This window comes from Arctopsyche grandis, chromosome 9, assembly GCF_051622035.1.
Source record: "Arctopsyche grandis isolate Sample6627 chromosome 9, ASM5162203v2, whole genome shotgun sequence".
NCBI lineage: Eukaryota > Metazoa > Arthropoda > Insecta > Trichoptera > Hydropsychidae > Arctopsyche > Arctopsyche grandis.
Window position 1 is genome coordinate 7,475,809 of NC_135363.1, and position 13,500 is coordinate 7,489,308.

General features: G+C 35.1%; 1 protein-coding gene across 2 annotated transcripts; it reads right to left on the reverse strand.

Moving 5' to 3' along the window:
* Positions 1-336: 336 nt before the first annotated feature.
* LOC143916475 (glycerophosphodiester phosphodiesterase 1) lies at positions 337-4,766 on the reverse strand. Of its 2 annotated transcripts, none has more exons than XM_077437602.1 (6): positions 4,366-4,766; positions 2,475-2,635; positions 2,193-2,391; positions 2,015-2,112; positions 1,804-1,938; positions 337-1,718 (listed from the first exon to the last, which is right to left on the reverse strand). In XM_077437602.1, the coding sequence occupies exons 1-6, from the start codon at positions 4,633-4,635 to the stop codon at positions 1,550-1,552; spliced, it is 1,032 nt and encodes a 343-aa protein (XP_077293728.1). In that variant the 5' UTR covers positions 4,636-4,766; the 3' UTR covers positions 337-1,549. The 2 variants fall into 2 exon arrangements, with proteins under 2 accessions (XP_077293728.1, XP_077293727.1); XM_077437601.1 differs by having other exon boundaries at positions 4,339-4,728.
* Between the last annotated feature and the right edge of the window lie 8,734 nt (positions 4,767-13,500).

Here is a 13,500-nt window from a genome sequence, read left to right on the forward strand (position 1 = left end):
CCCATATTTGAATAAATGTAGGAGAACCCCCACAGTGGGGAGCCCACAACATGCCATTCTTCCCTGTGTGATTTCGCCCTTAGTCTTGCTAAAGTTTAGGTTGGCAATTCGGTTGACCAACATACAAATGGTACTAACCTGGTATTCATTGCAAGTTCAATAAGATTAAAATGAAACTTGTAGTTATTACTTTATAAACTATAAAACTATCATAAAATATGTTTTGAACTCAAAATAAAATAGAAAATGAATTACCTGGTTTTCTTATAGTTAAAATATTGATTGACCTGTAAATCAACATTGAAAGGGCATAAAAATATGTAAAATAAATAATGTAATATTCAATACAAAGTTTTTATTATTGAAACTTCAATATAAATTTTAGTGCATATTTTATTGATTACAAAAATTATAAATGAATTACATGCATATATGTACATATGCACATAAATGCTGAAAAAATGAAAACTTGTTTTCATATTAAGTTTTATTGAAAATCAGAAGAGAAAACAAAATAAATAAAGTACATATAATATTAAATATGTATGTATGTATATGATAATAATATGGGTGACTAATTTTACGTTAAATATTTAATTTATATAAAGTAACATAGCAGTCGATTTAAATACAATTGTTACGTCAAAGTAGTTAAATTGTTAAGTCGACTTAATTAAAAAAATCTTATAACATAGCTTTGGTTCTTTTCACCGCAAAATCAGTACAATTTGCTTTTAGTACATTTACAATATACGTAATACCTTTTTAGAATAGAAAATCAATGCAAACACAAGGCGTTCACAAAACATTCAACGAATTTGATGTAAAACTATAGATTTACAATACAGTGTACTCATTATATTAACATACACTTAAATGACATACATATAATAAATGCTCACTAATTACATACGGTAAATTTGTTCGTAAAATATTATATAATACATATTACAATATTTGGTAATGCAAATTCGTTTAATTTTATTGCTCACTTAAACATATTGTCAATCATTAACAAATTACATAAATGCAGTACAAATTTAAAAGAAAACAAACGTATCGTTGTGTTATATGTTTCTTCTTATCTTAATTACATAACCTTTCACAATTAAAGATTTCTTTTACGTTGCGAAGCTTAAATTTATACGAATATTATTCACAAAATAGAGATCCAAAAACATTTTAAATAAAATAAAACAAAAACAATCAAATTCAAAACGCTTCAAAATTATATGTGAAAAATTGTATCAAAATCGTCTTTCTTCTATTCAATAAGTAAATACGTGCAATATAATGTAAATGATCGTAATATATGTATAATAAAATGAGGTCATAATTCAGAACAAAATGGTTAATTCATTTGTACTAATCATTTTCGATAAAACAATCTGATATAACTTGTTAAACAAAAATATCACAGCTACTGACTCTGGTATATTTCAGTTCAAAAATATTTCACCTGATAATTTTAAGGAATTATTCTATTTTTATTCAAATAATAATCTTGAAAATGGACTAGGAGAAAGCTGCCTTTGACAGATAGCACTCGTTAATGGGATTTTCCGTTCATTTCACCGATAGTGGTCGGTTCTCCGATGAGCGTATCGGCAATATATGGCACTCCGAGTATCTTCAGCACGTACTGTTTTTCAACGGGTTGGTTCACACCCCATAAAAACACGGAATACCCGGCTTTACGCCAATCTTCAACAACAGAACTGTAACACAATCGAAACGTCAACTTAAACATCATTTACACAACAAATACAACAACAAAAACACATCAATAATCGACAAACTTACAGACTCGCAATATCTTTATGCAAAATGACTGAAGAACTCCCAGTAAAATACGCCAATATTCTCGTCGACCACACAATAGAATACAATTCGTCTAGTATTCTAGCACCTAGATGTTTTAAAATACTATCGGGAAATCTGTATTGAAAATTATATATGAATTAAATATTATTTTATACATGGAAAACCTTATAATATAACCAAAAATATTAACCGTTTACGAAAAGCTCCAATTGCACTGTAAGAAACTGAACTGAAACATCTCGGACGATAATTCAACGAACCAACAATTCGAGGATTCATCAGTCGAATCTGGAAATATAAAAAAATATATAAATTAACAACGTTAGATATGTATTATAAAATTAGGAATTGAAAATTATTCTATTGACCTTATACATTATGACGGGATTGAAAGATGTCACGATTGTCGTGTCGTACATTTCGGGATATTTCACAAACGCATCGACCACAGCCGTATAAATCCTGGTGTCCATCTCTTTGACGTCGATTATCATCTTGACCTTGTTTGTGGAGAAAAATTCAAGAGCGTCTTCGAGCAAGCAAAGATTTGTGATTCCAAATTTTTCACTGCAAATCAAAATTCAACAAATGTAAAGCAAATTTTGAAAACGGATCGTTCATTAGATATTTTTCATGAGTAAATATCAAACCGCATCGGATGCCCTTTGCCGACATCTATATCTTTAATGTCCGACCAGTCGCTGTCGGCTATTTTTCTTCCCACAACTGTGGCGTCGTGTGATAATACGCATTTTCCATCTTTAGTAATGCGCAAATCAAACTCAATATGTTTGCATCTTTTTTCGACAGACTGAAAATCATATAAAGTTGAGTTGAGTTGAGTGACGTCACAGCCCTACATACATGTGTTTTTCAATTGTGGGTAATAATAAAAGTTAAATATGTAGAAGCGTGTTCTAGGGAATGTACACTTGTTTATTTATTGTGTTAACCATTTCTATTCAAATTTAATGACCATAAATATGTATATTTATAAATTGAACTCAGTCAGAACCCCACCCAGTATCAGTTATAGTAATAAAAAATGGTACTTGTTTAGTAGTGTGGCTCGCGCTTCACTCTCAAAAATCAATTATTATTATCGAAATCACGTTTTTACTATACATTCATATGTCAACAGATGTCTTAAGTGTGAAAATCAGTAACCAATTTTTAAAAAAAATTTATCATCGGTATGAGAAAGATATTTTCTGTGCAACTATGCGCGTATTTTTTTTTAAATCGACCGTTAAATAAGCACGCTGGACTCTTTTCGTGGGTGTAAAGAAGAGGCGATTTTATAGATGTTTGGCGGCTCCTCGCTCCTATAAAAAATAACTAATCAAAAAAAATAAAACGATAGATGCATCTCAATGGTGGATATGCATAGCATATTAAAAAATAATTTCTCTAGTGTCATAATTGAGGAAGGGAGAAGTGTAATACGTTTGTATGGACAAGGCGCTGGTGTTCAGCCCTCTTAATAATAAAAATGTATAATACGTGACCACCAGTGATGTATGTATGTATGTAGATGCAAAGGGGTGTAGAAATGCGGTCTCCGTGACGAGCCGGAATTTAAATTACATAAAACGCAAATATCGGAAGGCAAAAATCGAAAATCGAAAGATCGTAAGTCGAAAGATCAAAAAAAAAGGGTGCATGGTAAACGGTACACACTCACTTAATTTGCGCGAGCAGGGTACAACAGGAACAAGAGGAACAGGCTTTTCCTCCCGTGTTAATGTGCGCGCACAGAATACGGGACGAAAAGCCTGTTCCTCTTGTTCCTGTTGTACCCTGCTCGCGCATATTAAGTGAGTATGTACCGCTTACCATGCACCCTTTTTTTTTGATCTTTCGACTTAAGATCCCTCAATTTTCGATCTTTGCCTTCCGATATTTGCGTTTTCCGGCATTTCACATTCCGACCCGTCACGGAGACCGTTTTAATACATACATATATGTACATATTTATGATCAATTTCAGAATGACAATGCGCAAGGTCAAATCATCAGAAGTAAATTTACAATCAATGGCAAACAATTTGGATTCAAACTCTAGAAAAAGAAAATTTTCATCAAGTATTTGATATAAAAAGTTAAATTAATAAACTTAATGTATGTATGTATGTATGTAATAAAAATTTTAATAAATCTTTCGATTTTCGATCTTTGCCTTCGGATATTTGTGTTTTCTGTAATTTAACATTCTGGCTCGTCACGTAGACCTGTAGAAATTATATTGGGTATAGGGATTGTAAACCAAGCGCCTGCATGCTCATTTCGCTGCATGCTCATTTCATATTTTTGTCTCGGCTTTTGCCATTTTAAACTTGCCAGAAAGATCCAACTTAATTTTAAGAATTGCCAATCATCAATGTACATCGAAATGTCATCTGCGCAATGTCACCCCATGAATATCTCGTCTTTCGTACATGCTGAAATTCAAACAGTTAAAATGCAATTGAAAGAGCATGCAGGCTGGTGGTTTGCAATCAGTTGCAGCAAAACCTTATTGTAGTATTGGGTGTTTAGTACATATTTGAAAGCGGCCAGGGTGTTCTCGGGGGCGTCGAGGGCGGCGCCGCGATGGGCGATGCAGCGGGAGGGGGCGGCGGCGCGGTCCGAGGGCGGCGGCCGGGGTCTTCGGCAGACCCAAGCGGCGGCCGTCGACACCACCACCAGGTCCAGCAGCAGAGGTGTGGCGCCTCGGCAACACGACCACGCCATACTCGCGCACACCACACCGGCCCACAAGCCCTGCCACATCCAGCCGCTCCACACGCAACACCGCCACCACCAGCTCATCGCTACCCACTACCCACTCCCCACTACCCACTACCCACTACCCGCTACCCGCTAGGTTAGGTCTGCTATTAATGTTTTGACAGCTACCAAAGCGGAGCGGCTCTAACGCGCACCTCCACGCCCATGACGGCTTCCTACCAGAATCCTACAGGAATCATGTTCGAATCGAATAAAATAACGTTTCCAGTCAAACAATTTATTTATACCTATTACAATTTATACAATAATAAAATATTCGAGTATTATCAGTTTTAAAATAAATTAAACGCGTCGACCTCCATAAAGGTCTGTTCATACTTAACTGCACGACTCCGTTTCAAATATGTCATTTTATTACATTTCTATTCATATCTACCTACACGTCGCGGTCACGTCACGTTTACAGCAATTTGGCCGAGTGCAAGGCAAAATCGGCTTACTTATACTTCCGGTTGTCGGATTTTGTTCGAATTTTTTTTATTATTTAAAATCAGTATAATTATTATACACATTTAAGGTCTGTTCATACCTAGTCAGCACGTACCGACTTCAGCAGGTATCCGGCCGTACGAAAAGTATTCTTTGGTACATTTTGTATGGGTATATTCATACCAACCGTCACGCTTACGCCACGGCAGGCTTACAGCAGTACCCGACATTTCCTGTTTATACCTTACAGCAACATCCGTTAACGTATCGTATCCGTTTTTTTGGCCATCGTGGAAATATACACGCGAATTACGTGCCATGAGTCTGCCGCTTTGCTGTTTTGGACCAATTATCGATAGTGACAGTTGACAGTTGTTCAATCTTTCGACATGGTTGTTCAATCTTTCGAATATTAAAAAAAATTTTAATTTCTTTACGGAAATATTTAAAAAAAGTTTGTCCATCATCCACAAGCTCCTTATACAGTGTCCAAAACTCTCCTTCGGTTTTTCTATTTTTTAACATGGGATGCACATCAAAACGCCTCCGTGCTTTCTTATTGCCTTCTTGAGCTTCTTCTTCCAACAAAAACGCGATTATACATAATTTTTCGTTCGATAAACGCCGAAACATTTTTGCTGACTTGTATTCTGACGCGTAGCTACGAATGCACGTGTATGCATTCATATTGTAATTACTCGACAATACGACGTAAGCAATATTGCGCCATATCGTCATGGCCTGTAATGTATAAGTAAACCGATTTTGCCTTGCACTCGGCCAACGTGATGTAAGCGTGACGTGACCGTGACGTGTAGGTAGATATGAATAGAAATGTAATAAAATGACATATTTTAAACGGAGTCGTGCAGTGCTGTCAAGTATGAACAGACCTTAAATCTCAAATTATCTGCTCCATAAAAATTACAAGGCCGCATCCCATCACCGTACTTATAATGTTATGACGTTAGCAATATTAACGCGAGGCTCCCAAAATAGTTTCTACTTTAGCGGCCTTAATACTGTACCGTATACTAAAAAGAACCGCCGGCAATCGGATTAGGCCGAGGCGCATCCCTGACACTGTGCGACCGTTATAATTGGTTTCAAGGATTATATCTAGACTCTAAGTGCATGTAGGCTAAACAATGGCCACTATTTGGTCCCTTCTCAGAAGTGACTGATACCGTGGTACCGTGGGACTGAATGTCGTGGAAATACATATCCGAGTACGTGACCATAACAATAGGTAAACAAACCGGACGTCGAAGATGCCCTGAGAGACCTTTTTCTTTATAAGGAGGTACATAGACGATATCAAGACATTCTGGACGGAGCACTGGCGGTGCGTGTATCTCCTTAATCACGAATAAATGCTGTGACACGACTTTGGCCTTTTACTTGGATCCTCCACCCACCCCTACGCAACAATACCTATACCAGTTTAGGCTGGCAATATGACCAACGCGGTAAACTGGTTACATCCAAAATGTAAATCGTTACCAGGGTAATCGCTTGCGCGGATCTCCTGTCGCACATGAAAATTGCCGTAAAAAAAACTGCCTAAATATAGCTCAGCAGGAGTTATTTTAGTACGCGGTCTACCTTAGCATGCAATCTATCTTCGAATCGCAGTCGACTATTTTTTTTATTGATATCGTAGCAACGAAATGTTTATTACAATTTTTGTTTTTTCCTGCCGCCCCATAATGTTGTCGAAGCATTTCTATCAAAATATCGTCAGCAGATACATATTTCTTAACCAAATCTTAAATAAATAGGGCCAACCTTAACATAACCTAACTTATCCCGACCCTTAAATAATAGGTGTTGGCTGCTAAGATATGTTTTTTTTGTGAAAATATTGATGAAATAAAAATTAAAAAAAAAGATATTTTAGCAGCCAAAACCTATTTATTTAAGGGTCAGGATAGGTTAGGTTAAGTTAAGGTTGGCCCTATTCATTTAAGATTAGGTTGTTAGGGTCGGTATTATTCATTCTCAGTGTCACGCGAGAACTGAAACAATTAGATCGCATATTAAAGTAAAAACGTGAAGGTAGATCGCATACTAAATTAGATGTGAAGGTAAACCGCATACTAAAATAGCACCGCTCAGCAAATGCTTTTTTGTACAAGATTTGGGCAGTTTTGAGCAATATTTGAGCAGTTTTCTGTTCGGCAATTTTCCTGTGCGATGAATTTTCTTGCGACAGGAGACCCGCGTGAGTGATTTTCGTAGCGGCGGTTATCCTGGTAGCATTTGGGAAGTATAAACCGAACCGACCAACGCAGCATTTGCACAGTGGCCGAATGCTATCGGATTATTGCGCAAATGCGATCTCGCGCACGAAAATCGTTGCCACAAAAATCATGAATATGGAATATCTGGCACTCGAGTTCTCGTTAGTACAATGTTTTTAGTAGAATGTCGTTAGTACAACGTTAGTAAAGTGATTTTTGTGACAACGATTGTCGTGCGCGCGATCGCAATTTGCGCAATAATCCGTTTACCCATTTTATCAGATATGTAGAGCTTGCTTCGGAAAATTATTAAAAAAAAAAAAATCCGCACATAGTTAGTAGTTCGCTAAGTACAATGTCCCAAAAACAATAAAAAAAGATTAAATAAAAATAAATACTATTATTAAAACTATTGTAAATGATGAAACTTCATTTAACATAATTAAAGAGGTTTAATGAAACCAATATTGCTAAATCTACTGTTATGGCCGATTTGGAAGATATTTGAAAACGACTGGCTTTCGACTGTTTTGAGCGGCAATCGCTTGAACGGCCCTGTGCACTTTGTGAATTTCTCGAATGAACACGATTTCAATGTGTCTCAATTGTTCTCGAACGTCCTCTGAAAATAACGATAATTATATAAAATAGCATCTTACGTACATATTATAAAAGTATTACAATATTTTAAATCACATACTGGCGTGACAAACCCCTCGCAGCTGTCGAGTTATTGTAGCATTTGCAGTGGCCGTAATTTGATCGGTTACGATATTGCACATAGCATTTTGAACTTCCGTAGGTTCCAGCTCTTTAGAAGCTAGCATTTGCTCTTGAAAATCTTCTGAAAGTTTAAAAAAAGTTTAAATTTCCTTAAAGTTTCAGCAATCAAAACAATACGCCTCCGGGCGTTTTAATTAACGAACGTGTTGCAATTTATATACAATAAAAAAAATAACCAAACACGAACTTTGACGGCCAATAACTACATACCTAGCTATATCAAATTCCCACACGATCTAGTTATAAATTTATCGATCATATTTCATATCGAAATTAGTTCTAACATCGCCCCGATCAAAAACCGCAGATGATAGTGATCTTTTTTCAATGTTTTTTTTTCTTTCGACGAATCCATTTCATTTGCGCAATCGGACAGACATTATATCAAAATTGGCTTCTAATAAAATAACATACACCTATAATTAATTCACACGTGCTGGTTACAGTGAAAATTAGAACGGGGTGTGTCGGTTTTCGTTTTAAAATTTACACGCACGAAATTATACGTCATTTTATCGGAGATTTTCATGCGTTTTTTATTGTTTAATTATCTGTTACGACCGAAACACGATTTCGGTTAAGTAATTTGGTACCAACATTATCATATTGAATTCAATTCATATAAACAAAGACTTTATATTTTAATTATATAAATAGACATAATTTGCAAAAATGATCTAAGAGCAATGTTTTAATAATACCCATGGCATTGCCATGATTTCATAAATCATTTTTTATACAATTCAAAAGTGTAAAATATACATGGCATCAGACAAAAGTATACTTTAGCTGCCTTCGTAGATATTCCCAAGACATATAAAATTATTTTTTTAATAGCTTCATGAAATTACTTTCTACTAACTAGCTACTATCACAATTTTTTATGTATTTATACTAGCTACTATCACATACTTTTAGTACAACATTACAAAAATTAAATTATCATATCATATATGTATATAACAGCGCTATTGTGTGTCTGCGATAACGCTCGCCGTAGTATTATACTTGTTTCGATTCGACATATGTATGTACTTAACAGTTAAAACACTGCCAAAACAATGTACGAATATAATACGACCATAATAATAGATCAATAAAAAACTTCTATATGTATATATATATACTGTTTGCTACCAATGTTTCCTCTAGGGCAGTCCCGGCTTTACACCCTATGGCGCCCAATTTTTTCTAAGCGCCCCTAGATTTAAAAAAAAATGGGTTACTATCCTTTTTTCCGGACTTGGGACCGGCAGGAAAGTGGTTAACAAGATTTCCCAACCCCAGGTGGAGTTAAAAATAAAATGATAATTCAGAAGTGAACTTTTCGAGCCTTTCTTTCAGCAAAATCTATAATTAAAGCTGAAAAACCAAGATTTTCAGCGATATCATTTTCAGTAGATAGAGTTTCAAAATTGGAAAGTCCATTTTGTGACATTGTAGACCATAGATAGATTTTAAGTTTCGAAAAACTACGTTCACCACTTGATACAGTTTCATGCAGTGTCAATAAAATTCGCATAACAACCAAAATGTTAGGATACAATTCTTGTAAATCGTGCTGTTTTATTAAATTTAATACAATGAGTGGATTCATTTTACCTTGAACTTTATTTGAAAGAAAGGATTTTAAATGAATAGTTTCATCGCTAAGGAACATAATTGCACGTGAATCAGTTAGAATCTTCCAGCGATATATTGAAGCTGATCATAGTGTTAACATGTTTACAGTTTAGAAAGTAGAGGCGCCTTTGGCCCTCTAATCTAAAATTTTGTAGGGCCTTTGGCGCTCTAATTTTAAATTTTAAAGCGCCTTTGGCACATCGAGTGGCGCCCTTGGGCACTATTAAATATTAAATTACTATTAAATATAAACATTAAATAAAATAAATAAAAGATATTTGAAAAAAATACGACCGCGTCCGGATTGAACACAGGACTGACACATTTCTTTTAATTTTTTTTATTTAATAAATGAATATGCCATAAACCCATGCGATGATATTTCATCGGGCACAACAATAGTTGATAATAGATTGTTACTATATTAAAACATACAAACAAACTACATAGTTAGTTCAGTAAAATTCAATTCAACACGCTCAAAATTTTTTTTATATTTTATACAGCTATTATTTATAGTAATTTTGCCCAAATTTGAGAAAATTTGTAAAAAAAATAATCATTTATTTCACTTACCTTTTCCGTAATACATTGGATAGCTTTCCACTAGAGTCACGATAGCTAAGCACAATATTATGAATTTCATTTTTGAATATAACTTATTTTCCACGATCATTGTATGAAAACTATACTTTCAGCTGAAATGAAACAAAGTGCGTTTAAAAAATTTAAACACTGCAGTAATATTCGCGAGATGTTCACGGCGAATAGGCAAGAATTAAATGACTAAACTTGAAGGGAATTCTATACTTATATTATATTCGGAAAATAGGTATAAAAGGTGTACGCTTTCCAAGTCGGTATAATTAACCGAGCACTACAGATAACCGAAATACACTGACCAGTCAGTTAGTTATACAATATACATACATTCAAGTCAATTTCATTTTTTATTTCTCATTGACTGCTAGGCTCGGTAAGAGATTGACAACAATTTATTGCAAAAATAAATTAGACGTCAAACTTTCCGAAAAAATTGTCTTCGAGATTAGTAAGTATGATAATATTTTAGTACATACACACATATGTATGTACTAAAATTGTTAATTGTTAATATGTTAACCTAATTCAGATATGTTTTCATATCTGAATATCATAAATAAATTATCCATCAAAGAAATGCGTACGATTTTTATTTTTAAAAACTTCAAATGTTAAGCTAGAAAATGAACTTAATTTTTTTACAACCTTTTTATTAGCTTCACTCTGTTAGCTCAGTGACATTCCTGCCCGTCAAAAAATTGTGAGCTGATTTTGAACCACTTCCACTCTTCAGGTCGCTTGGGTCATTTATTACCCATCGGTGGCCCTTACGGCATAAACTCTTGATGAATTGATGAATTCTCGAAAAATGAACTCGTACCAAAGCATTAAGATTAAGAGTGGGGGTAGATGGTTTATGAGACAAGTACTTGTGTATGCGTGAGATTCGTGGGACTCCTAATCTTAATTCTTTGGTATGACTTCATTTTTTTCGAGTCTTCATAAACTCAGAGTTTATGCCGTAAGGTGGACCCCTTACCGACATACCTCTCCGACATGGAGCTAGAAGAGTTTAATCACCAACGAACTCATTAACATTTATATCGGAATCTTGTGTCAGATTGAAACGATGACAGCTAACTATCTAAATACGTCTTTCTACCGGCCCTTCACAACTCACAGCCAAAACCTTATTGGAAGCAATGCTTTTACTGAATGAAATTGTATATAATTTCATTAAGTTTGGCAATACAAAGAATGAAACTAATATATTATAGCCAGCAGTTTGGCTTAATGGTAGCGTATATAATTAGCACCACTGAGAACCGAGGTTCGAATCATCAAAACTGCTGGTTAGATTTAGGGATTTTGTGACTCCAAATCGACCGTTTCTATATCAGAGTTTGTCAATTTTATCTGATCATTGCTGAAACGTTTCCTGAAAAATTGGTATTAAAACATTTTCCTGTTGTCACAAAAATCTGTCTCTGTATAATTTGTAATAATTATGCACAGTAATCTGAAATCTATAGATATCTCTATAGACATCTCTATAATTTCGTATTTATTATATGCATAAAAATTGTACACAAAAAAATAATCCATAGATGTCTCTATGATTATTGTTTCTGATTAATTGTTATATAATTAATTGTTATATCATTGATGTATAATAAACTAGATGGGCCCAGACGTGCTATTTTGGTCGGAGATCTTGTCTTCACTAACTGAGGTGTGCGGGGGGTTTAACTACCGGGGAAGTTGGGTTTTTTTTCCCTACGACGCAGCGGTACCTATCTACCTACTAAGAGAAACTGTACATGCGCCATGTATTTTGCATGCGCCAAAAGGGAGACAAGTATAACACGTGAGGGCGGATCTAGTATATTCTAGATCTATGTGTTATATGCTATATTTTCTGATTGTATATGTATTATTGTATTTCTGATTGTTTATGTATTCTGTATTTCGTTATCGTACACCCGTCGCATTGGAGCGATCTGTAATGACGAGTGTATATTGATTGTAGCAATAAAATTAAAATAAAATAAACCTGACGTAATATCAAAATTTGCGTATGCAAAAGGTTCGTCACAAAGCCCATCGAGAAACATTAATCGAAATCCAAAGTTTTCCTACGGCCAAGCCAAATGAAATGGGGAATACCACTTATCACAACTCAACTAAATCACTCAGAAGTAAGTGGCGTGGTTTTAAAATGTACCTGTATACTTCTAAATGTAGCTTTTCAAACATTGGGAACGTACGAGGATAGAGAATAGAGGGGATGAGTACTTAGTACTTGTTAGTTACGCCACTGGTTACTACATTTAAAGCTATCGCATACATATTTGATTGCGTTCGAATTTCCATGTAACTTGTCTCTGGTGCACAAGCGGTGCCTTTGATACCGAGCCAAAAACAGGATATTACAAAATCTTGCACAATTTTACCGTGTATTAAATCCAATGCGACAGTTTTCGCTGTGCCGAATTTTCCAGTTTCCGACCCCTGCTCCAAGAGTTCGCCCTTGGCCGCGAACAGTCTCCCTTTTGATCGGCTTCAAGTGGAATTCGCCTCTTTTCAAATTTTTCACAGGTCGCGATGTGTGTGTGTGTGTGTGTGTGTTTGATATCATTGAATTGGGATGATCTCACTGTGAGTCGAGCGCCCAAATATAGGTACAACAATTGCAATACTCGAAATAATGCCAAAATGTATGTCAGTGGCGTCCGAGTCGACGACCCGATTCTTTAATTGCATTTTTTTCTATCAATCAATCGAATTGACGAATTCAATACATTTATGAGCGATCGATCGTATTGATCTGTTTTTGTCATTGCGGTTATTTTGGTCGTAAAAATGAACTAAGTCTGCTTCCAATAGTTGTTGCACAACGATTGAATATTTTATATGTGCACTAGTGTTATACCCGATGAAATATTATCGCATGGGTGTTGGCATATTAAGAGGGCTGTACACCCGAAACCTTAATTTTGTTGCCATTCCTTTTTTCGATATATATATTGAGTGAATGCGAGAATATATATCATCAATATATATATTGAGTGAATGCGGCAGTTGCGCTTCGACCAGATAATACGTATTTTAAATCGACAAAATCGAGGTTTCGTATTCTCCAATTTTCTTCTCCGAAACTGGACCAATTTAAAAAAAAAAATCACCATCGGTATGAGAAAGATATTTTCTGTGCAACTATGTGCGTATTTTTTTTTTAATCGACCGTTAAATAAGCACGCTGGAC

Excerpts from the sequence above, each read along its gene's own strand:
- LOC143916475 (XM_077437601.1), bottom strand. The coding sequence starts at position 4,635 with ATGAGCTGGTGGTGGCGGTGTTGCGTGTGGAGCGGCTGGATGTGGCAG. Across the intron at positions 2,636-4,338 it reads ACACCCAATACTACAATAAG|TCTGTCGAAAAAAGATGCAA; the intron begins GTTTTGCTGCAA and ends TATGATTTTCAG. Across the intron at positions 2,392-2,474 it reads GGCAAAGGGCATCCGATGCG|TGAAAAATTTGGAATCACAA; the intron begins GTTTGATATTTA and ends TTTGATTTGCAG.